Source organism: Pholis gunnellus (genome assembly GCF_910591455.1).
Source record: "Pholis gunnellus genome assembly, chromosome: 24".
Lineage (NCBI taxonomy): Eukaryota > Metazoa > Chordata > Actinopteri > Perciformes > Pholidae > Pholis > Pholis gunnellus.
The window spans coordinates 10,215,101-10,241,300 of record NC_136551.1 but is presented as its reverse complement, the minus strand read 5'-3'; the positions used below and the strand labels follow the sequence as shown (position 1 = coordinate 10,241,300).

At 43.2% G+C, this 26,200-nt stretch overlaps 1 protein-coding gene across 1 annotated transcript in view; it reads right to left on the bottom strand.

Annotated features, from left to right (window-relative positions):
• LOC306715497 (gamma-aminobutyric acid receptor subunit gamma-3-like) overlaps positions 1-26,200 on the bottom strand; it is a gene marked incomplete at its 3' end in the record, with an annotated part of 53,333 nt that overhangs the window by 12,947 nt on the left and 14,186 nt on the right. Inside the window, exons 3-7 of the mRNA XM_079185886.1 lie at positions 22,414-22,481; positions 9,533-9,624; positions 8,993-9,124; positions 6,900-6,982; positions 2,320-2,457 (exon numbers count right to left, since the gene is read on the bottom strand). Of these exons, the coding sequence (XP_079042012.1) occupies positions 2,320-2,457; positions 6,900-6,982; positions 8,993-9,124; positions 9,533-9,624; positions 22,414-22,481 (513 nt within the window). The remainder of the gene's footprint in view (positions 1-2,319; positions 2,458-6,899; positions 6,983-8,992; positions 9,125-9,532; positions 9,625-22,413; positions 22,482-26,200) is intronic.

Genomic DNA, 26,200 nt, shown 5'->3' with positions numbered 1-26,200 from the left:
CGAAAAACACTCATAGTATAGCATGTCGAAAAACACTCATAGTATAGCATGTCGAAAAATGTTTAAAACAGTCATAGTATAGCATGTCAAAAACAGTCATAGTATAGCACGTCAAAAAATGTTTAAAACAGTCATAGTATAGCATGTCAAAAACAGTCATAGTATAGCATGTCGAAAAATGTAAAAATAAAGTCATAGTATAGCATGTCGAAAAATAAATGAAGTCATAGTATAGCATGTCGAAAAATAAATGAAGTCATGTCGAAGAATAAATAAATAAAGTCATAGTATAGCATGTCGAAAAATTTTATAATAAAGTCATAGTATAGCATGTCGAAAAATAAATAAATGAAGTCATAGTATAGCTGAAAATCGATGTTGTCGGCTGACGTTATCTCCTTGGATGTGTTCAAAATGGCAGCAGACTCGTTTTTAAAAGAAAACCTTGTGAAAGGGTCCTAAATGTACACTTAGTGGCTACATACACGACATCATTTTCAAAGCAGAACAAGTATGGCAAATAAAAGTGTAACGTAACGCTACCTCCAATAACATTGGTTGGTTGCTGGAGAGTGAACCTCCTTTCCCACGGTTGCTAAGCTGTGATTGGACAATCGATACGTCTCTTTTTTAAAGTCGGCTAGCTGCAGTAAAAAGGAAGTGTGATGAGCAGAGAAGCAACATCACATTGAATGTCCGTGTTGTGACCCGCGATGCAACCAGAGACCAGGGCGTGTTTCACAACAGATTCTTTACAACCAGCATTTGAAGGATTTCCAGGGTAAAGAAAAAGACAGAACATTTGCATGACTGCAATGTAACCGCAGAAAAGGGCATAATGGGCGCTTTTGGGGAATTTGCGAGGGGATAGCAGAACAAAGCGCTGAAGTGTGAGGGATTCCGCGTCGGGGCCTTTTGAAAAGGACGCGGCTGAATCGATAACGACGGAGGATTTGTGGCGGAGGTCCCCGGTGGCTCTGTGGCCGGGGACCCGTCCACTCTGTCCTCATTAAAACAGCCCCATCTCTCATTTGTTTGAGAGGGGATACAGCTGGAGAGTTAGGAGACAGAGAGAGAGAGGAGGAAATAAGAGACGGAGAGGAAGGGAAACGTTTGTCATGATGTAAATTAATGATAGGTATTTTTAGCCGGGGATCTAATCATCATGCGTGTGGAAATGGAGCCGGCAAGTGAAACAGGAAAGAGAAACTAGGTAACAAATGAGAAAACTGCTAATTTCTTGAACAGCGTGAGGTAGATGTGTAGGTTTGCCGTTGCTTTTGAGCATCTCGGCAGAAAATGAGCTTGGCTGTGTTGTGACGATGCAGCGGGAGTCCAGGAAAACATGTCATTTATAAGGCCGTCGATGAGTCTCGGGATGCTCATCAGACGCACAAAGAGACAAGTTCTCATTAGAATAAACTTAGATGCTTGATGAGTTTTCCCAATGGGAGTAATAGTTAAACCAATTTGTCGCTTAAAACATATATATATTTGATTTGAACACGTCATGTGTGAGTGCAACATGAAGCTGTACAACTCATTTCCACTGAGCTCCTTAATAATTGGATGCCACTCCTTGTTATCTCCTTCCTAACCGTGCAGAGATTCCTGTTCCTCGAATATTCATGAACGGAGGTTCGGCTCTGAATTAGGTCACATTATGCAGACCCGAGCACCGAAGACAAAAGACCGTATGGCACAAACTAGAAGCATTATGCAACTCGTAAACAAGGTTAAGAGGGGTTGACAATCGCTACGTCACGCTCTTTCTCCATCTCCCTCATTCATAAGGCTGTTAGAATCTGCCACGTGGAAGCATTAAGAATGGATTAGGAACGTGTCCGTCCCCCGTGCCGGGCGTGGGTTGAATAACGGACACCTATTGGAACAACAATATTTCTCTGTGCCTCCCAAACACACTTAAATGAAGTCATCAGAGAACACGAGGCCTAATGACCGCACTGAAAGCATGGGAAAAGAGGCAAAAGCGGTGAATAATTAAACTTCCTTTTTAATCTTGGTGATTAATGTTAGAGGAGAAACCTATTTGCCCTTGCACCCGGAGGGAATACTTATGAGCTTGTAGTTTTATGATTACATTTATGGGCACGGTGCTAATGTTAACCCGTGCAAAGCTTGGGGCACCGGGGTAGTCGAGCAGCGCTAGAGTTGTATTTTGAGGATGCAGCTGAAACCTGGCCTTTGACCTCCGCTAAAGGGAGGGGGGAGGTGAAGAGAGCTCCCCTGAAGGGATTAATGCAGTTTTATATCATCATCAGTCACAATTCAAGCGCCACAGCTGTTGATCTTCCCTACCTGCGGTTGTTGTGAGCACATCCGTGGTGTTTCTGAGCCCCATGAAATCAAACTGGTAAAGCCTCCAGTATTTCTGGTCCGAAGTCTCCACCGAGGTCCGGCTCCACCTGTACACGATCTCGTCTCTCGGGTAGCCGTCTGCAAACGACACAGAGAGCGAGTCAAAAGTGTGAACGAGAAAGAATATAGGAGCGATCAATGCAGCAATGCAGTGTTTATTGTCTGCATGATTTATACCCGATTTACACAGATTCATACAGGAAGTTTTCATTGGACTGCAGACCAACTGAGCAATTACTGTGAACTTGTTTGCTGAAGTGCACCCAGGGTGAACAAATACCCCGTCTCCCATGTAATTCAATGTATTACTCAGTGTGAAATCTTAATTTCAGTGGAATAATTTCACCTATTTCAAGTGAATTGGTCTCAAGGGTGCTCTTGAATAAAATTATATTTTAATGGTAAAAAATACTGAGCAGCCTTTATTACAAGTCACGGTCATCTTGGGTGTGAAAAGGGAAAATGCAATGAAATTGCTTAACTTTTATTCATAGAAATGTTCTAGTGTTGGATTATAGGCTGTGTATCGCTCACGTACTTCTGTGACAGAGTACTTATCCTTGGAGGAGCCAAGTGGAGCTCACAAGTACAACGACCCTGCTGGAAACGCATTAAAGCCGACTGATCCTGGACATGCTGAACACCGCAACGGCAGGATTTCACATGCCGACCCTTGAGCAGTAAAACACGAGCACGTACGCAGCACGCAAAGGAATTCTATGCTAAGCTAACAACGGTGTAAAGAAAGAAAGAAAGAAGCAGAGCAAAACCAGCGAGTGCCAGCGATGAGCAGGTCTTGTTGAGCCCTGCAGCGGTAAAATAGAGGACAGCCATCTAGAACCAAGAAGAGCAATCACTAACAGGACTTCTGGTTTCTTTTCCAAACATAAACAGTAGATGGCAACCATTATTGCAATCATATTTCTCTTGGTGTGTTTGTACAAACAGGATTATCATTATGTTACCAGTGTATCTTCAAAGCTACATCATATTTCATGCCTTTGAAAGCCCCCTGAAGCAACATGTTCTTCCACAATGATACAAAGCACCCTCTTCTGTTGCTTTGCCTCCAATATTGGCCCCGTCTATCCTGGAAGCAATCTCCACTGCTGTCATATTACCGTACACACCGTCCTGTTGTGTGTACGCGCTGTAAAACGATATCATGCGAGCACACATATGAGAGATTTGAAGTCAAATTGAGATTTGAATTCTCCTCGTTTCTCGCGTTGGGAAATGTAAGCCATAGTGATTGTTTTTCAACTTTTTCAACAGGCCTACAAAGCTCCTTATTACTTTTAGCTATTTAAAACGTCTGCTCCACTACAGTGTGTTGAGTAAAGATCAGTTATTGTAAGGAGAATAGAAAGAAAACAGCCGACTCTAAGCACAATGTTCCTCACTTTTTGCAGAGCAGCGAGTCTTTTCAACAGCCACACCTGTACAGAAGGTCAGGAATGGTTTGCTGACGGTCTTCTCAACACATCTGAATGGTTTTAGCCCTATTTACCATTTTCTGCTGCTTGCCTTTAAATAAAACTACCGGAGAGTTTGAGGTGAAATGTTGTACGGACCCACTGTTTCCAACAGTTTAGTGGCGAGCCTGCTCAAAGAGTCGCTAAATGTCGCTAGTTTATGCAAAGTGCTAATTTGCATATGTGACGTCTTAACCGTTAAGAGTAATGCTACCATTAGCATCGCATTCAAAAAGGAGCGCTAAACTTGTCACTTAATAGCTGGTCCACCTTAAGTTAGCCTGGGCTGTTGCTAGCTTCAGGGCTAACCCCATTCACATTAATAACACTAAAGCTAAGCAAAAGTTAGCACGCTGACACGCTACACAGCAATGAGGTAGCGTGACTGTAGCCTCCGAGTCCTGTTTTTAAATGCAGCATAGATTTAGCAATCTAAAGGGCCAGGTGAGCAAAATCAAGCTAAAACTTTTTATTTTTTCCAGTTCTGACAAATGAGCACTTCCTGTAGCTGTCAGCTGATTGACAGGAAGCAAAGACATGTACTGAAGATGTCATACATTCTGCACACAGCAAGACATCAATCATGGCCTGCCTATTGTGACTGATTTGACATTACTCATATATAATGGTATGTGCGCTAAGAATGTAAATACGCTCCTAATATAGCAGCACAGAGGGTGTTCTTCAGGCCTGGCGTGATTGCGGCTGTGCCTGTGGTGCGGGTAGCTGCATGGGTCCGTGTAATCACAGTTAAGGCATTTATTCTGAGCTCACCTGTCATCAGAAGAGTGTTTCCTAATGTATTACACTTGGAATGAACTAGAAAGTGAGCGCTTAAAAGCCATGTTTGCAGAGTGTCTGGAATAAAAACATCCGCTATCAAAACATATTAAGAATTAATGAGATAGATTAGTGAGGTCATCAAGGCATTCATCATGTTTGTACCGTTATTAATGAGATTGATTGCAGTCGTAACGGGAAGGCTTTTAATTTGCTTCAGAGGAAGAGACATGTGCATTAGGGCCTCTACAGTATCATAATACATTAGCAGCAACGCGCGCTGAGTCATCACAGAGGACGTTACAGCATGTCAGAAAGGTCTGTTTGCACAGTGGAGGACAGTGAGGGCTGTCACGTGTCGCTCCATTATCGCCCTGATCCTTTGGCATCTAAAAGCATTCTTTCATTCTCTCTAAATGCATGAACTTTGGGTGTAACAAAGTCCTGCTTAACACAAAGTCGTGTTACTAAAGCACCGTTTTTAACAATACCAAAGAAGAAGAAAATGATCATTCAGCAAAGATGCTATCTGCATCTGCATTCACGACTTATGACCAGCATCATTACTGCGAGGCCAAATCTAAAATGTACAGACGCCGCGAAATTATGCAGTGATTATTATTTAAAATGTGTTTGTTAAGGCTTTCAATCAGTGAAGCTGAAGATCTTAGCTGCTCCGCTGCAGCCATAGAAAAGAAAGAAAATGTCCATCCACAGGCTTTTGCTAAAGAAGGGATATTACTGCAAACCCTTTCATTGAGAGCAGAGGCATAATGGAAGCCCATTTGCGGTCAATAGCTCTTTCACGACCAGCAGTGTGACGGTGACATCCGCTCCCATCACACCGAGATGTGAAAGTAGTCACGTAATTAGCCGAACTCGATGCAGAGACGCCGAGGTTATACAATGGTCTGTGATAAATACTGCCATCTGTGGGCGCATTAGGTGATGATTATAACCTTAATTAAATCATATCTAGCACTGGAAGGTGTTTGGTCCAACAGAACGACCCGTCGTACAACATTAAATGTGATTTTGGTGCTTTTTGGATGGGGGGGTAATAAGGCACTGGTTAATGGGACCATGAACGCTCAAACCATTGGTAGTGCTAATGCAGTCATCATGCCACCGTTTCTGGCTCTAAACCACTTAAATGTGCAAGAACATAGACATAGTTATAACAATTAAGTTGTTTTCTCCCCAGCACGGTAGGGCTTAGCAAATCCATTTATCTTCTGCTTCTTTTTCAGTTTGCATCTCCTCGGATATGTTGCCAATTTCAGTTTTAAAAATGTGGACGTGTTACAATCAAACATTTTTCCTTGCTCTACCTAAATAATATACAACACTAGATTCTCCTTTTGTGCAGCTAAAGCTGATGAAACACAGGACGTTAGCTACGCCACTGGTTCCGTCTCTTCATCTGTTCATCAGTCAGACCGGACCGGACGCCGACTCTGGACCACGTGGGAAGTGTTTCATTAGTTTCTGTTTTTCCAGCAGAGAAATATTGCTAAGTGTGAGCCTATTGAGTCTCAAGCTGGGAAGGAGATGATTATTCTCGCCTTTTGATTTCCTGCCGTCTTCATAAGGGAAGTGCTGCTGCTGAGATTTTGTTTAACCAACGCTGCTTCATAGGAGCTCTCAGCTCTGAACTTCAGCACCACGGACAGCGCCGTGGATTTATCAATACGCAGCGCTGTTCCTTCAGAGCCGTGGGCGGGGCCACAGACTCAAACCTCGATGGGATCGATGAGTCGGGCAGACTGATTTCTGATTTCTCCACGTAGTAAATATCTCGCTAAAGAAAGAATTTTGGTGACGCAACATTGTGTGGCCCGGACAGGAATTGACCTTTCACAAAAAATAAATAAAAGGTGCGTTTGTGCTCTTCAGGTGGCACAGTTGGCATAACATTGTGCCCTCATTTCCTGCTCCGACCAAACGCAAAGGCAATCATTTTTGGAACTTCAATTCTGTCAATAGTGACCATTTTGTGACTTCTTTGTGTGCACACAGAGCCCCACCTCCACTTTGAACGTTTTACTTTAGCAGGTGTTCCATGTATAGGCAGAGCTACGCGTGAATATGTGCATGTTTGTGCATGTTTTTGTGCATGTTTGTGCATGTTTGTGCATGTTTGTGCATGTTTGTGCATGTTTTTGTGCATGTTTTTGTGCATGTTTGTGCATGTTTGTGCATGTTTGTGCATGTTTTTGTGCATGTTTGTGCATGTTTGCGAGTGCGTGCGTTTCCAATACTCACAGCTGGAGAAGACGAGGGGACAGGAGTGTTCGTCCATCGGGAAATTATGGAGTTGCAGCTGGCATTCTGCGTTGATGGTCATCCTGAAGGAGAGAGAGAGAGAGAGAAATACTTAAAAAGGCTTCATTTCTCGGTGCTTGGAGCACATGGTGTGATATTATATTCATCACTTCTTACACTGCACTATACGGAGCGCTGGCTTCCAACCAGATGGTGCAGGACCACACTCGGTTGCTTCGTTGATGTGCGAAATCCCTCAAAATTACAGAACTGCTTAATCATCAGCGTCGGACATGTTTTTGGGCGAAGACGGCATTGAGTCACGGGTCAAGGCCCAGAGGCATGTAAGCGTCTAAAAACAGGAGTACTTAGCTATGATCACTGGACAAGTCAATACACCAGCTGTTTCGGGAAAGCAACGGTGAGCACAGAGGGGATTAGCTTTACATGCAAAATATAAATCAGACTTATATTCTCCGCGTGTTACTTGCGATATATCACTATCAAATTTAATTTCACTGGATACGATAATGGCTGTGAAAAGAGACCATCGTGACGACGGGTTTTCTTCTGGCCTTTTCCGTGTTGTCCCCGGTACAGTTTCTCATTAATTCACCGACTTCACTGACACAACACAGGAGCCTAATTCAAAGCAGGAAATGTCTCGCTCGTCTTGTTTGTCGGTGAACAAAGTGGAGATGATGTCGTGTACAGTCCCAATTTGCATAATCTTCCATCCTTGTCGGGAGCCAGGAAGACCAAATATGGGCGAGAGTGTCGAGCCGAGGTGAGGGGAGCAAGAGGAAAGCAAACACGTTTTTATCTGACGTAATATTCTGCTTCAATCTATACTTGTTTGATTTTAGTATTTAAAAAAATACATTTTCTCTTTGCAGGACACAAAGGGAGGCACGCAACTGTCTGAACCGGGCGGTGTAGCACCATAGTTTACATCTGTGTACCATGTGTATAGTAACATTACACGCTTCAGTAAAAACGCTTTGTGACTGAGGTCCAGTCTGAAGTTGGGTACGCAGGTGGAATCGGATCCTCAAGACAGAAAGAGCTCATGTCAGAGCTTGAGGGTTCATAAACCCAGATGCCACTCAAATATAAAAATAACCTGTCCACTCCAATCCTGAGTGGGTTTGTTCTGACACGGCGAGGGTTATTTTGTCAAAAGGCCACGCACACCCTGTGTGTCACTTCTCTGCCACTGAGAAGCTGTCAGAGCAGCAGGAACACATGTTTCTGCTGCTCTGTGCTGAGGAACAGCACGGCTCCGTAGCTAAAGCTAAGATATTCTAATTTCAATATTGAGAAAAACATGCAGGGAAGAAATACAGAGTTAATTGTACTGAAGTAGGAGCCAGAAGGAGGACACAGAGTAGTTAACATTCTACTGAAGTGTGTGTGCAGGTGGCAGAGCGGCAAAGAAGCTCCTAATCACGGTGTCCCTGGGCTGACTTCAGCTGGGGCCCTTTGTTGCATTCGTCTCTCTCTAATTCTACTGGTTCTATCAAAATAAAAGCAATATTACTAAAAAATGATACTTATCTTTTATTAATCTCATATGATATATGCTTTGCAGTCTTGACTCTTGACTATATTGTCACGGTTTGGGGTTAGTCAGTTGAACTGAACTTCTGTGTGGAGATGTTGCTAAGCTAGCTAGCGACACGGTCAGTGGCTGTATGAACTGCTGACTGTATGTAGAGATCACAGCTGTCAATCATGACGTCACACCCCCTTTGAAAAACTACTACGAGGGACATGAATGTTAGAAGCTTGAATTAATAGGCAAAATGCACCAATAATTGCCTGTTAATGAGTACTACAAGTTTGTGCGTTGCTGCTTGCACCACCAGGCTGGACGTTATGCTTTCAGTGACTTTAAGGACGACAGGAAGCTATAACGTGAAATCCATATTCAAATTATTTAAAATCTGGGGTGATGTAACAGATGCCAACGTCCATATTTTTCCATGTCTGTAAAAGTCTTAGACGTCTGTATTTGTCTCCATCGCGTTGAGTTGTACAAAACACATGTATAATTATTATTATGCTGAACTGTGTGTCTTCATGTCTTTCACCTCAGCGTGTAGAGCACTTTTCCATTGTTCCAGATCCGGAGCAACTGGTTGGGCGTCGTGATCCAGTGGGAGTCGGCATTCTTGGAATTCCTGAAGATGGTGTCGGGCAGCCAGATCAAGCCAACCATGTTACTGATAAGAGACAGACAAAGAGAGAGAGAGAGAGAGAGAGAGAGAGAGAGAGGGGGGCAGAAGGTAAGAAATTCCTCCATCTTTCTCTGAAATGTATGAAGCAGATCCACTAATAAAATACCCGGCGACGCAGTGAAAACAAAGCACATCAATCAATTTGTTCCATTAATTACAGGCCTCTTCCCGAGAGAGAGACGAATATCGCTCTCGAATGAGATATTCACAGTATGAAAATGTTGAAACACAACAGTTGTTACAAAGTGTCACAGCGGCGTCACATGAGTTCATTTAAAAAAATTAAAAAAAACATCGTTAAACATAAAATGCTGCGATTCCCGACTGAAAGCTATCGACGCGGCACCCGCACAGCTGGAATACAGCAGTGAACCCGCAGTGAACCCAGCATACCTGTTGAGGGTTAGCCGCCTGCTGTTGCTGCTGTTGAACCGCAGACGGGTGTCCACCCAGGTCTGGGCGAAGATGATATCGATCTGGTACTCCTGGGGGAGAGAAAAGCAGACTCAATACACTGACCTGACGAGCCTTTCTGAAGCAGCATAGAGACAGAAGGAGGCGGTGAAGTGAGCAGTCTCGGTCCTTCTGGAGGAGCCGATAGCGCGGCCGTTTCAACGCAAATGTGTCCAAAGGACTGTGAAAAGGAAACGCTGAAGCGGCGTTCACTGGAAACACTCAAATACACATTATTACGCTTTTGATATGGAAATGAGATTACACCGTCGCACCCATTCACCCATGTGAGGAGCTTTAGTAGGTATTGTGATGATTATTTTCATTACACAATGTTAAATGCTTGAAGAAGTTTATTACCACCATTGTTTTCCAATATTTCTAAATATTAAAAAAGAAAAACTAAACAAACCTAGTTTAGTTTGCTTGCAGGTCTCAGAGACTTTGACATCCAAATAACGGATAAATATAGCCTGGCAAGATATGGCTGACAGAGAGCGTCACTCATTTATCTCCACCATCTTTATCGTACATTTGGAAAGTTGTGGGTTCTGCCGACAGCTGGCTACACAGCTGTCTTCACTCACCCACATACACTCCAAATAGCACCCGACCGTTGGTGTGCTAGTAAGATGAAATGTTGTGCCGAACATGGAACTTTGCGGTTGCAGTAGTTTACAAATAATGGCTCCTGTGACGATATGAAAACCAGGTCAGAAATATCTTTTGGCGTATATTCACACTGTAATGTTTACTGTAATGATTGTGGCTCCAAACAAAGAAAAACACATTCAGCCGACAGTTTAACAGTAAAAAACATTCTAGTGAGCCCCGACGTCTGCAACCTCGAGACTATTAAAACCTGAGAGCAGAGAGCTACAAGGCCTCACTTTGTCTCCAATAGAGTTATATGCTAACTATACGACACTCATGTAAACATCTATTTAATAAGACAATTCCAATTTCAAGTATATAACAAATATTGCAACAGCACACTTTCTAAGTATATTACAGAATACCATTTACTATTTGAAAATAAAGCTAATATTTGAAGGTACATTGATTGTGTAGGTAATACTGTGTGAACACATTGTAATGCTCCTGAAGTCAGTAAAATATGAGTTGAAATATGAAGCTATTCACAGCTTCCAGTGCTCAGGAAGTGAGGACCTCCAACACGGCCAGCAGAAGGTCAGTACATCAGCTGGAAGTCCTGAATACAACGAGGCCGACGGATGCTTCAAAGATAAGGTCAGACAGGGAGAACTCTTTGGAAGCAGTCGCAACCTCAGCCGATATGAAACGGAGCAAAAGGTCCATTATGTGAGACTGAAAAGCTGATCCGGGTTCAACTAAAGGAGGATTTGCTCCAGAGGACAGAGTTTGATTTTTAAACTTTTGTCATTTTTGTCTTAAGTAAAAGTTTATAAAGTAACCCAAACACAAGATACATAATTTAAACATCACCCGTTCGTGCACAGCGTTTTCCTTCTTTTGACCTTTTCCAAAAACAGACAGACGAGACCTGACATTCCTAATACGTCTGTTGCCACAATCCCCATTGTTACTGTCGGCACGCTTGACCTTTGGAGGATAATGATAGGGAGACATGCGCCCCAATAATTCGGGGCCGCAGGCCACAAAGACCACGCCGATGAACTCTCACAACGGGACTTTCTGCTTCCACCGGGTCCTTTTTGCATTATTCCCCCGAGGATCCATTTCAAAGTCAGCAAACGAAGGTGTTAAGGGTCCATTACTCACTCGCGATGGACATAAAAACAGTGAAGCCCAACCTGTAGGCGAGACAGTCATGGGTGACTTGGGTTGTGTATGCTCTGCTGGGAAAATCCCACAAATAAAGTCAGAGACAGCGAGATGCAAGTTCATTAATTAGGGTATAAATATTTGATCCGAGGTCTTGAAATATTCAGAATGTGATAAACAGTTTCCCTCCCGTCTCTGACTACGTTTTACACAGCAGGCGGTCAGAGATGAATTGCTTCAGGTATCTTTCATCTGCACGTGATGGAAAACTTTTGCAGAATATTAGTGTTTGACGTTAAAAATCCTCTCGCCATCCTAAAGGAGAGCAGCACCGTTACCCAGCTAATTAACTTGTGCTTACTCTCTCTTTGGGAATGCAAATACTACTCAGGATCTGATAATAGGAGAGCCAATATGAAAGCCTAAGGATGTTGACAGCAAAGCACGTCTGACTGAAATTAATTAGCTTGACTTGAACAGCGTCTGAACAAATAGCTTCCTCCTTATCCAGCCTCATCACTTTTGCATGCGGGCCGATCGCTCCTCACCAATTACAGGCGTCACTCAGACACGTTGCCCACATCCACGGACCACAGCGCGTTTCCCAAACGGCGTGAATAAACTTCATACTTTGCATCTTTAGAACTTTGAGTGGGAGCTTGATTGAAATCTTCACACTCACTGAGCCAGAAATGTTCTTCTCGCCTGACTGTTTCAGATCGCAAACTTTCAATAAATAAAGTGTCGAGGTCGGTGATGAAAGGCTTCCCCGCTATCAGCGTTTTCAAATCAATAATTCAATTCAGGCGTCTGCTGTTTACTGCAGATTCCTCCGTTCACTACCGGATGTGGAGTCTGGACATGAACAAATGAGATTTGAAAAAAAAACAAGCAGAAACTTTTTATCATTATCATTATTTTACATACAAAACACAGGATTTTCACCCGTTAATATCAATTAGATTAAGTACCAACATTACCAGCACGGTAAATACATACAACTATCAGCATGTGACTAGCCTACTGGGGGCTAGACAACCGTGAGCATGCCCTCGCTAAAGTGTTATTAAAGACACAGTGCATTCAACAGCTGTATCTGTATCATCAGTCTTATAACCGTCTTTAAATATTCCTTTCAAAGCAGCTAAGACGCTACAGTAGCTTCCTGCATCTGCGACTCTCTCTGTTCCCAGTAAAGTCGGCACCGTCAATGCGGTCTGCTCTTCATCAACGGCACAAACCTGCGAGTTAAAGGTCACCAAAGGTCAGTCCTCACTTTGCCCCACGTGAGTGAATCCACTAATTGCAGCAATTCCATTGGAATATACACGTTTTGTAATTTTAGCTGTGGGCTGACCGAGCCTTTGAGCTACCGTCAGTGAAACACGTCCTGTAACTCAAACGTATCCCAGAAGATCATTGACTGTTAGTAGTTAAGTAAAGGATCGGAGTTCTTCTTCTTTCCTTAATTAACTTGAAAAAAAGTCAGTTCCGTCTACCATAAATATTTCACCATTACAACTCCCTCACACGGCGTCCACTCTGCCTTATCGCTGATCTCATAGAATCCAGTGAGCTCGAAAACACCGTCTTGCACTTTATTATATTCTGCTTTGCAGTGAAGGAAATCTCAAACTTAAAGCACAGATCACTGACTAATGTATTTCTTCAGGCAGAACCGATGCCGCATAGTTGGTATAAATATTTATAAGTGAAATATTTATATCTCCCAGACTTTGGAAAATTGGTTGTTGGACTAAATTGAAATCCCTCAAGAAGAAGAAGAAGAAAGATAAACAAGAGGAGGGTTCGATTTCTCAGAATCGTGTCGGTTCTCGTCATACTGCATCGTCACAAACAATGTTTAAATACGCAGTTGTATTCTCAGAGCCTTCACATCCAATACCTAAATAAACACAGTCACCCATGATGCATTGCGGTGCCCCGCAGGCAGCCTCACAGTGATGCCCCTCGTGTGTGACGGGCAGACACAGCACCCCTGAGCGGTGAACTTCTGTCAGGTGTAATAAACAAAACGTTACCTGCGGATATGAGTGGCATTTTAAAGATGGCTTTCGGGTGTCTGTTTGTGGAGTTAATCTCACAAACAGGCCTTTGTCTTGTTCATCCCTAAGAATCAAATAAAAAAAAAGACCTTTGATTTGCGTATCTGGCTGTTTACTCGAAGTCGGTTTGCGAGGGTTGGAAGAAACACGGGATGAGAAATGACTCAAACCTGTCGGCTGAGCTCCACTGAGCATCTGGCCCGAGGTACAATCAACACCTGTGTTTCTTTGTCCAACTGTAAGACAAATGATTTACCTTTGATCGCACTGTAGCACTGTCTAGTAGTAGTGGCTGTGAGCATGCTAACACGCTAAACGAAGGTGAACATCTCAAAATCATATTCGAACAAGTCCCATTTAACTGAGGCAGGGTCCGGCTAACAAAGCGCTGCAGCTGCTCGTGCGTTGTTCCACCTGCTACACGCCGTCTACTGACACTGATGATTGATACACTACTTCAAAACACCCATATGGCCCATCAAGCAAAGTCTGGAGTGTTCATTTTAGATTATATATTAGTTTGAAAGTTTCCACTGTTAAGACGAAATGTTTTTGTGAAAACCACGAAACAAGCACAGGGATTAGATTCCAAAAGCAAAGGTTTGTTAGCATGAGAAATAAGCGTCACAGTGATCCTCTGCTTTCAACAAGTGTGACCCTTTTAGAAAGATCACGTATGACAGTTATGTACCGGAAAACAACATTTTGAATTGTATTAATAGCGTTGCCGGGCCACACAAGGTTCTCATGGACCTCAGAGGATGCAGCTGGACACAGACACACACACACCGTCAGCTAGCCGTGGTAATGACAGTGAAGTGAACCAGGTGAAGTGAAGAATACTGGAGTTGACGGCTGAAAACAAAAGCATCAAAATAAATAAACAAATACTACAGAGCAAAGATGAAGGACCCTCGCAGGGACCGTATTCACTAAACAAGTGAGATCCAAGTGCATCCCATAATAATTGGAGGCTGTGGAGTACCATCAAAATGACTCTCACTCATCATGAAACCCAAGATGTGTTTTGTGTCCTGAATTGATTCAGACCATCAGCGATGTTTGAGTGGCGTCTCGCCTTTTGTTGAATCCTAATTAAAGGGCCCAAGTAATACATTTTTTAGAACACACATGCTCTCAGTCTAGGCTGGACTTATACTACACCGACGGTAACCCTGACGTAGTACTACACCCCGCTGGAAAGCTCACAGTTAAACTAACTGAAGCGGTGGAGACGTACTGGGGAAGTGGCTGCATGCGCTGGGCTCACGCTGTCATGGCTTTCTGTGTTGGGATGAAATGTGGGTTTTTTTTCCAGAGCTTTTACTGTTGAAAAGAGTTGCCTGCTGCTGCCCAAAATCATGCAAATGAGAGCAGAGAGAGAGAACCAGGACGGAAAATTGGCAAAATGCTGCAGAGAACTGATGGAAACTGCTGAGTTTGATGGTAATAATCTGAGGGTGTGTCAGCACAAGCGGACTCTTCTAAGAATTTCGACAAGAAAGTCAATGTCGAAGCCACATATTTCACACTCGCTATTGACTAATAACCTCATCCATCAACTCAGATATGAGACAGTTCCTTTCATCTTCAAAGAGTCTTACGTTTGGTGGAATCAAATGAAAGAAATAGCTGTATCCTGGAATCAGACGACCAAACCTCTGTGTGTATGTGAATGACTGCAGTCGAATAGAAAGAGTCGAGCAAGAGTGTGTCTGAGCTCTGCTGAATCGTGTCTGTTTACCTTGTAAGTAAGTGTCCCCTTTCACAGAAATAGCTTCACTCATGTTTTCAGAGTAGAAGTTCAAAATGTCCTTCAATCTCTGCGGACTCAATTATTCAGTGAGTCCATCCCCTGTTGCTGTTGCCCCACAACACCGCAGGCTTTCTTCCAGTCGGACTAGGTTTAAGTGCATGCACAGGTTGAGTCAATTTGATGGGGGGAACCAAACTTTCAGGAAAGAACAAAGCAAGAATAAACACGAGAATCCCAGAGTCAAGGGTTCTCATATGCATGGTTTAAAAGGTAGCCATGTTTTTGCATGCGTTGAGTCTATGAAATGTACTTTAACAGCAGCATTAAGCAAGCTTTTATGCAAAAACACACCTGTTTTATCAAGCGTAATCACTTGAGTGGAGCTGCAGGATATTGAGCATCCCATCACCACTGATTGAGACGGCAGCAACTCAACCTGTCTGCAAAAATTAGATTGAAGAAAACGTCTCCCTTTAGAGGAGGTGAAGAGTTGAAGCTGGAGAGAGAGACTTGATGAAATGAATGGACAAACTGGTGCTTTGGTCTCAGGCCAGGAAAGAAGAAAGCTTTTCTATAATCACATTACTTTGCACCGTGATGCCTTTGTGCTTCAATGGGCAGGTAGCACAAGCAAACCAAACACAGAGAAACAACCTTTGTAGGTTTAAATATACACGTCACCGTAGTAAACAAATCCAACTAAAGAATCAGCCACGAGACTAAGAGTCCACAGTTCTTAGGTACAACAGAGCTCTTAGCTAAATGCTAACATCAACATGCTAACAGGCACTACGGTAGGTGGACCTCATACCCTCAAGGGGAGTCCAAGGGCATGTGCCTCCAGAAGAGAATTTTGCACATTTTAGTATTAAATGCATCAATATGGTGCACAATTAAGAAAATGATATGAAAAACATTGTGCTCCTGTAAACTATTTTGATTCATGCACTTTTGTTATGCCAATATATATAAATAAATGTTTAGGTTTCAGTATAAAAGAGTGGACAGCACATAAGATGGCTAACATCTGATGCTATGCAGGAGGAGTTTAGCCTATTAGCATGCTAACATTGGCAGAACAGCACTATAAACAAGGTGCATCTCAGTTTGGCAGGTATTTGAAAAAACAAAAGAACCTGCCTGATCTGAGTTTCCTCCTGAGCGGGACACGGAAGACTGATCCAAATGTCATTACAGAGCCATCCAATAATCACTCAAATAATTCACTGCAAATGTCAACCGCGTGGTGGTGCTGAAGGAAAGGTGCTAAACAAAGATTGATCATCTGAGGGAACATGGATTTCCTGTTGAGATATTTCAGACTGGACCAAAGCGGTGATTACTGAGAGCAAATGAGCTTACATTTACAATTTTTATTATGAAGAAAAAGTGAAATAAAAACAAAACAATGAGTTAAAAACAAAGCAGCAGCCATGCTGCTATTGTCCCAAACACAATAGCAACTTGAGAGATAATTAAAGTGTTGATTGCTCGCCCACAGGACGCTGTGAAATGAAAAAATGTGCCGTGAATTGCCGGCACCCGATCGCAAATTAAAAGTTGCCCGTTGTTGCATTGCCGTGACCTGCTTGGTGTTTTGGGTCAGTAATAACATCTTTGATATGCGCATGCTGATTAACGGACAGACGGCTGAGCTAGATTGATGGCAACAATAATCTGTCCTCTGCATCTCTGACTCACTGTCCCTCTCTTTGTCTCTCTCGTTTCCAGCAATTACTAAATGATGAATGCATTCATTGTCGATATGTCCGCTAATTTGGTTAGCCTGTCTTCGCAAAGGACGACCTTGATCGAATGAGGATTTGTGAAAAGAATAAATGAAAGTGAGTTTTTGTCTTCACCATCAGAGCCTCCAGCTACGGCACTAAATAAAAGTAGAACGCTAAATAAATAAATAAAGGATCTCGGTAAGCTGAAGTGATCAAAGACGAGAGAAAAGAAGCAGCAGAGAGTCTGGAATCACTCACACAGAACTTGTACTTCAGTGGGTTTATCAGTCCCAACAACAAAAACCACACACACACACACACACACACACGCTTTGAAATATTGCATCCGTCAAACGGGGACGTTGTCTCTGGGCTGGAGTTGACGTCTCTTCAAAGATGATCCATGTAAACACGTTTCTCTGGACTAACGTGGACGGCTGCTCAGACTGACACGTTAGGAACAAGACAGAAGACTGAACTATGGATCAGAGAATATCACGTAGTCGGGGGAATAATAATCCTTCCATCATCCTTGTGAAGCAAGTATTCAGATATTATTGATAAAACACATTATACTGTAATATTAATTAATCAAATTTCAGTCCAACAAAGTAAAAGTCTGCCGGTTGAGTGATCATGTGCTCTGCAGCGTGTCGATTACTTCACAATGTTTAGTTCTGTTAACTTTCTAAATTACTCTTTTCACTTCTGCTTCAATAGAAACTTTTATAATTGCTGAAAACAGCTTCTCTAATTTAAGTAGATGGTTAAAGAAAGCACTCATACAATACATCATTTAAAAAACTAGAATAGCCTTCAGGGACGATTTATTCTGTACACGGATTCAGGTGACATCAGACCTCATTATGCAGAATAATCCATTTCAGAATAATATTATTGGATGATATATCATAAAGCACTTTGTGTACTAGCTTGTAAATACGACAGGGTGTATTGCACACAATGTAGCCTAACCAGTGGGCCTATTGCCCCACATAACACCACGTCCTGCTTCGTTAGCTTGGTTGTCTCCCTGCATCAAGATGAGCTTTTTGTCATGCGTGTCCGCGCATACGAGCTCCCCATGCGCTTCATCAACTGTGGCCGTCAACAGCCAGCCATCTTTACTTCAGAGACGAGGATCAGCACATCTTTACAACATGACGCCCTTAATTCGCTGCTGGGGCGAGGCACTAAACAAAGACGTGGGATCTAAGCAGAGAGACGACGACGAATCACGACTTGGTAGTGAAAACATTTATAAATAGACGGAGGCCGTTTTCCTCGTGTCACAACCTTCACACGGCCACAAATAGCAGCCCGAGACTTGCACGTACTGTAGGTGAAAATGATCTGCTTTGACACTTCAGTCAGATGTGAGCCGCGAAGAGACTTCACTGATGTTTACAGGAAGCAGTTCACAAGTCATGTCCTGTCATGGCTGCAGTGCGATTGTAGACTACGCAATCCATTGACTAATCAGATAAGTAATCAATGAAATGATCACCGGCTAAATATCTAGTAACTACTCATAGTTTCTAAGGATGATTCTGATGTATAACAGTTTATCAACGCGTCAAAATGGGTATCGACATTCAGGGAATTTCCCTGGTGTTGGTATCAACCTCTTAATTTCTGATAATAGGGAATCATGGCGTCCACTTGGTGTCACATAATCAGTATATTTCATGGACAAAGCAGGTGGTCCTAATAATTTCTCTGCTTGGTTGATACACACTGGCATCCTCACTAGAGGAGCGGTAAATCCAAGATGCCGCCCACTCGCCGGCTTCAGCACAGGCGACAACAACGTAGTGTCGGTGTCAAAGTGCATCCATCTTTGTCTGTTAATTTGCGGGCTGCGTTATCTGACTCTCCCAGCAGCGGCTACAAAAGGCCTTTCGCTTGACTTTAATGCCGTTTAATCACTCAACCATTCATCACAGTATGCTTTAAATTACTATCAGCTTCATTTGGCATTGCATCATCCCAGCCAGTGGCCATTACCGTCGCAGCAAATGAGGAAAGATAATGTGTTTTGTTCAAAGGCGGAGGAGGAGCTCCCTGGAGTCGACATCGCAGTGCTGGAGTAAGTACGTGTGTGTGTGATCAATATGGATGATGCATCTGATGCACACTTGGGATTTGACCTGCTTTTTTCATGGGGAAGACACACACACACACACACACACATTGGGATACACGCCTGTGAAGTTCAGAGAGAGCGAACACGCTAAATTGAGGTCACGTGATGGATCGGACTCAAGCGAGGGGACGAGTGTGAATGTGCAGCTTTGTGAATAAAATGGAAAAAACGAGGCCGAGCTTGTTTGTTTTTTCTTTTTTTTTCCTACGTTGTAACATTTCTGGACAGAAATGGATAAAAGGGGAAGACACACAGAGAGATAAAAGAGTTGTGACTGCACTGATTCCAGTCCAGTCAACCCCCCCGGGGGGCGGCCGAGGACTCACATTCCACTGACCGGTGTCCACCGACCCTGACAGGGTGAAGCCAATCAGCGCTTACACAGAGGAGAATCACTGGAATGTCACAGCGGGCTCCCACTCTCCACTGAAACAAAGTTTGGGGCGAGCCGAGCACGGCCATGCCTCGCTGACCCACTACAGGCCGGAGTTTTTACGACAACTTTATCACTCAAGGTTGTGTGTGTGTGTGTGTGTGTGTGTGTCCTCTCACCATAATTTTGAACATAACAGACAAAGAGTCTACATGATTTTAAAAGATGGACATTTGCAGTGTGTAAACTGATTTTTCTCACTTGAAATGAATGCTAAAATAAACATGATTTGCATAGATGGTTGCATTTATAAATAGAAAAACAAGGACATCCTGAAATGGATCAAAACGGACTTCTTTGAAATTAAGGATGCTTTTCATCCAAATGCATGCAATTCAAAGAGTTCCATAAGTACTCGTACTTTTGTGTTCGTGGAACTGATGCAACAGCGACAGAGCTCTTAGGTTGTGGCGTCACGATCTTCGATGCAACAACCAAGACATCCGTTGGTGCAACGATGACGGCTTCATCTGAAGACCACAAACTTGGCGCTTCAAATCATCAATTATCTTTTTCAAAGTTAAAGGTCTTTTGGTCTTTTAATCGATGCTGCCGAGTTTCAGCTGTTTTTGAGGATTATCTCCGATCCTTGGTTCGCGTTGCACCTCTGCCAGCTGCAATATAGAGCGGCAGAATGACACTTTGCTTAATATTATACAGCTTTGTTGTACACTCAACTCTGATTGGCCATTGAAAGGTAATCTGAGGTCTGCCTAGACGTCCCTTTCATCACATTTTGCCATGGGCGTCTGGTCCATTTTGTTGATTTCTCTTCATATGAGCTCACTTCTACCACAAAGCTGTTTACTGATGCAGACAGTCCTGCTTTTCAAGCTTCTCAGTGGCTTCGGTTTGAAACAGAAGCAGCAAATTTATCTCTAGTGGCAATTGATTGATGCCTTCTGTAAGCAGCCATGTAATAAGCGAGATTGTGAGGGAAGAAAGTCCTCGTGGTAAAATATGTCACTTCAGTGTTATGAAGAGCCTTCTATCTACTTGCTGAATCATCTTGCAGGGGCTTCGACTGGAGCTATGCATTATCCTTTCATTGTGCAAATCACAACACACAGGTGGTTGATACTTTAAAAGCAACACCTGTTCAATGTAATCCAATACAAGAGTACGATCGCACTGCAGGATGGTCTCTTGTTGATTCTTTTCATGGTGTGCATTTTCTCAGCAATACAGATAAGAAACTTGATCAATGTATTCAGTAATAACCTCTCTATGGCGAGGTCCGCCATTCCCACGCCAGATCCGAGTCGCTTTCCCATGTACAAAGGAGGTACAGGAGATTGTTCAGCATGTGATAGATTTTCATCAATGATATCAGACTTTAATGTTCTTTTTTTCAAGATTATTTTTTGGGCTGTTGCCTGTTTGTAGGATAGAACAGCGTTAAGGCCTGATAGCACATGCTACACATTTAGCACAAGGGGCTCTACAATCTGTACAGCATACAACACCTTCTATCCTTAGACCCTTGATTCAGATAAAGAAGATCTCCACAAATACCCCTTTAACAGGGAAGAAATGGAGGTAGCCTCAGGACGTCTGCTAGTACAGACGGACATCAATGAAGTCCTGTGTAGGTCGCAGTTTGATCATCTCTCTCTCTCTCCGTCACCCTCATGTGAATGGATTCATAATGAGTTAGGAAAACACAACTACAAAGTTCACAGTGACTGTGCATCTCTTGTTGGCTCCTCTGAGTCCAGAGTACAAAAACAACTGAATATCTAGGAGTTCAACTACACCATTTTGCATCCCAAATTGAATTTACCCAACAGCACTTTGGAAGGAATCCTAAATGCATTCTGCTTAATGTCTGTTTCTTAATGATCTGGCATGAATTCATTGGGCTGATTTGGAACAACTCATTTAAAATGAATTCCATTGTGCCGAACCTCTTTATGAAAGACATGCTGAACATGCTCGCTCTGCTACTGATTAGTAGATGTTAACTTGCATCTTTTAATTTTCCTTTAATTATGACAATAATAAAGACATGCACAACGTTGCACATCATGTATGACACTGAGTGCAGCACGTTGGTTCACGCACTCATTCATTGTGTTGTAATTTAGTCAGCAGACGTAGTCTGGAGTAATGTCAGCACAGGCCGGTGCTGACGGTTAAAAAAAAAAGGCTAAATTGCTTTTATATCTGGGAATATTTAATGTTGCCAGGCAACTGTCACAACTCAACATCTGGTGGTGAGTTTAGAGATAAAACGCTTTCGTTATCGGGTCTAGCTCGGTTAGTATTTTCAAAGCAACACAGTAATGATGTTTGGAGAGAATACTCGAGCAGAAGAGATGCATCATGTGCGTGTATTGACAGCGAGTGCATTTAGTCGACCGCACTTCACTCAAGGACAGACTGCAGACTGCTTGGGCTTCAGGTTGTGTGAACAGTAGCCGTTTTTGTCATTACCGCACATAAAGCTTTTAGTTTCAGCATTTCATGTGTTTAATGGCATCTGATCAGCACTTATAATGAAATATGCAACGATCCATGTCCAGGGATCCTATTTATGGGGATCCATACTAAATGTGCACGATATGCAGTGTTCCCTTTAAGAATCACAGTCTGAAACAGAGACTGTAGAGCTGTCTCACGGAAAGGTTAACCGCTGGAAACAACAGTCGGTTCCAGGAAGAAGACGGAGCAACGGAAATGTGGAACGGCACCAGAACCTAAACCCCTAAATACAGCGCACACTTAAAGTAGTATTGATTTTGTGAACAAAGCGTCCACACCGGTCTTTCCCGGCTTCCTCCAGCCCTGAAACAGCCGCGGCGGACCACACGACCTCCATACAGCGCGAGTGATTGCGCCGGTCACATACGATGACGCTAATGCGGGACAATGGATGAATGTGTGTGCGTGTGTGTGGGACAGAGAGGAAGCATTAACTCACCATATCGATGGATGACACAGGCCCGATGCTGTTGACATATATGCCCACATCGATGACTGTAGGTTTCACTGCAAGAGGCAGAAGGGAGAAGAGTGAGACATTTATACATGCAATCACGCTTTTATTTGTCATTTGTCTGTGTTTTCATGCTGTTGTGTGTGTCCACAGACAAAAATCAATAATCAAGTTTAAAACAATGGTTTTCATCATTCAACGTCGCCTTAACCACAACAATGAGTCTGTTTCCTCTCCCCCCTCCTCCACCCACAGAGGCAAGATTTACTTTTCAAAATCACAAAAAGCTGCGCCGCGTTACCATGGCAATTAATAGCATTTCCAGGGAGAATGTAGGATCTTGGCTAATTTTGCTCGGCAACAACAGTCGGTTCCAGGAAGAAGACGGAGCAACGGAAATGTGGAACGGCACCAGAACCTAAACGCTGCGTCAAAGCTGCATTACTGTAAAAGAGAAATGTGTTCAACGTGTTCCTGTTCAAGACAAAGGACACTAAACATCGTGTCTTTGGACGTTTATGTCACAGAACATGTTTTCTCAGAATACGCATGATGGATCAGGTGCACCGGATCAATTTGACTCGAGACATTTAATGATTTTATTGCCACCCAGCGAGACAGAGGTTGTTTTTTCTCACTGCCTTTTCTAAATCTAATGAGTCACCCACACACACCCACACACACACTCAGACCGGTTAGGGGGTGTTTAACATGACGGGGGGCCTCCACGGTCACAACATTATGGGACCATTTAGAGCTTTGGTGAGCCCTTAACGTTTCATCAGGTCACATGTTCAGTTTGTCCAATAAACCAAACGAGGGTTAATCTGTTTCATGATATCATTGGATCCATTAAAGCTTCAAAAATATTTCCCATGCACCATTTCTCTCACTCACTCTTGACACAACATGACTCTGTGAGCCTTACTGCAGCTATTCTTCTGTAATGGCTTACAGACTGGGGACACACACACACACTCATCTCCCTTTGGAGTGCCATTGAACACAACTGCAGAGCCTCTTTCAGACAATGGTGTGAATGGTCTGGCCTGTTAACCTTACGGCCTATAGAATGAGGTCAAGCGTGTGGGAGAGCACTTGTGCGTGAGATAGTTTTGTGTTATTATTGCAGGATCGTGACCTTCGGATCGGAAGAGAGGAGGGCGAAGTCGCCTTTTACTGTCACTTTGGGTACAGGAGGTTAGACGATCCGCTATGGAGTGCTGCGTTGTCAAAAAAAAAGAAAAAAAAAGACAGAAATAACTTTACTCGAGGGTGCTGTGCTTTATGCACACATGAGATATTTTACAGATCCAGTCGCAGCACTTTTTGTGCATTTTTAAAGAGTGGGAAAATCTTCCGTTGACTAATTTTTTCTGCACTGCACAATTAAATTATTACAATTTCAAGAGTTGTTGCTGCCTTCTAAGATATCAGCACAGCTTCTAACTCCCAAACTATGTTCAACTTTGCGTGTTTATACTCCTTCCCTGCAGAAAAGGTGTCTGCGAGCAGCGAGCTTAACCCCTGACCTCGATCAGTAACAAGAGGAGTCTGCTGTTGCACAGAGCAGCTTCCAGGTGTGAATACGTGTCTGCTGAGAGAGAACAAATATTCTCAAGTAAATATTCTCGGCACAAAAACAAGTTGACAGAAAGCTGAGAGGAAAATAAAATAGAACACAGACTTTAATTAGAATCCTAATTGGGTTATCTACAGACAGCGGCAATATCAATTAAGAGCACCAAACAGAGTTAATGATGTTGGTTGACACATGTTGGGGGTAAAAAGCTCCTTAATGAATCCATGACCCACGTCACCCTCGTTTAACGCTTCTTTATGGTTCCCTGATATTGAACACATTCTACTACATAGTTAAATTGTCTTCCTGGTCACGTGTTGATATGTTGATACACGCAGATGCGTGTTATGTCTCCGGGGACCTGCTGTGCTGGGCCACTGATGCAAACCGTTTTGGGTAGCGAAGGCCTGCCGGGAGGCTTTGATTCGATTCCAGCAGCGTGTTCTGCTCCATCATGAGGGACAACAATGCAGATGCACTTCTGAAATTATGATGTTATTATTAGTCCATTACTCAGCTTGCCTCGTAGTATGCTTACAGATATGTTCTCTGGGAGCTTTAGGTAGAAATCTGTATTCAAGCGCACAGCATCCATTTCCAAGAGTGCGACGCTGATAATATGAGGCGACGGCAGTAACAATCAACAGCTGATTGTGATACTGCACATTTTTACACAAGTTTTAGCCATTTGGTCCAGAATTAAATACAACAACTATTAGATGATTGCCATGGAATTCGGTACAGACATTCGTGGTCCCAAGAGGTTGAATCTGAACAACCTTTGTGGTCCCCTAGTGCCACCAGAAGGTCAACATCACTTATCCAGTGAACTATGTAAATGACTACGAGATGGATTGGCCTTACTTTTGTACAGACAGTCATGTTCCACAGAGGATGATTCCTAATGACTTGGCCTGATCCCCAGACTCTTCCTCCGGAGCCACCATGAGGTTGACATATTTGCTCTTCAGAGAAACGTCTCGACAACAATTGAAGGGATTACCATGAAATTCAGTAATATTTTGATCCAGCACCACCCTTGCTCCCAGAAGAGGAGTATTTCTGTTCATTTGTTCATTTCTGCTTTTAATCATTTGGCATCCGTGTGGTCACTGGCTAGCATCCCTAACCCTCTTTTGAGTACTCTCTGGCACCATTACCGTTATGGGCATCGAGCCCAAGTTCAAGCTCAGGATGAAATCGTTATTGTCCATTTGAGGGAAATCTGGCATTGAAGGCATGCAGGACAATACACAATCACAATGTACAAATCCTAGAGAAAATACAGATGCATTCATTGTTCCGCGAGGGTAACCGGGGAGCTGTATTCTAGCATGCGGTGGGGAAACCCCTGGACACACTGGCAGTCTCAGACAGAGACAAGCAATAATCACACTTTTGGGCAATGCAGACCGGGGCGGAAAAACACCTGGAGGCGTCCTAGGTGACAGATTCCCTCCTCTGGGACCCATTTGCGGAGGAAATGTCGACACTTTTAAGACCACAGAAGTGTCGGCATGAGCTGGAAAGCTGATCTGTTACAGCTTAGCAGCAGCATTTGGGAACTGGGGCAACCCGGGGGAAATCGTCCTCAATTTACACCACGGCGGATAATCAAGGTAGAGGATGACACTCTGAATCTGCATACGGCATGTTTGAGACAGTGAGCTCTACTGAGCTACAGTATAACAGCTCCTTCTTCACTTAGATCCATTTCACGGTGCAATACGCTCGGAAATATCTAACCTGACACATGTCCAAATACCGCCTGGCAGATTCACGTGGGATGGTGCATAGGTAATGAAGACGCTGCCGCAAAAGAGAATACTTCTTCTGTACGTTTTTTTGTTTTTTTTTAGCTCTCTTTCATCTCTCAAAGAGAAAAATGAACATCTTCCTGCCCATCAACCTATCTGTCCATCAACCCGATTTTCCATTTCTAATGGAGAAACCACGATCCAGTGTGAAGACCAGAAGAATCCTTCCTTCTCCTCCTCGTGTTGCTCATCTTCCTCCTCCTCGTCTTGCTTTTCAGAAAAAGCATGACAGGCCCCATCTGTATTACCACATTACCCTGTGGGCCTCGATTAAGAAGAAAAGGCTTTTATGCCTGCTTGGCCTGGTTGGCATGACAAATGCATTACGCATTGTTAGCGCCAGCACACACACACACACACACACACACACACA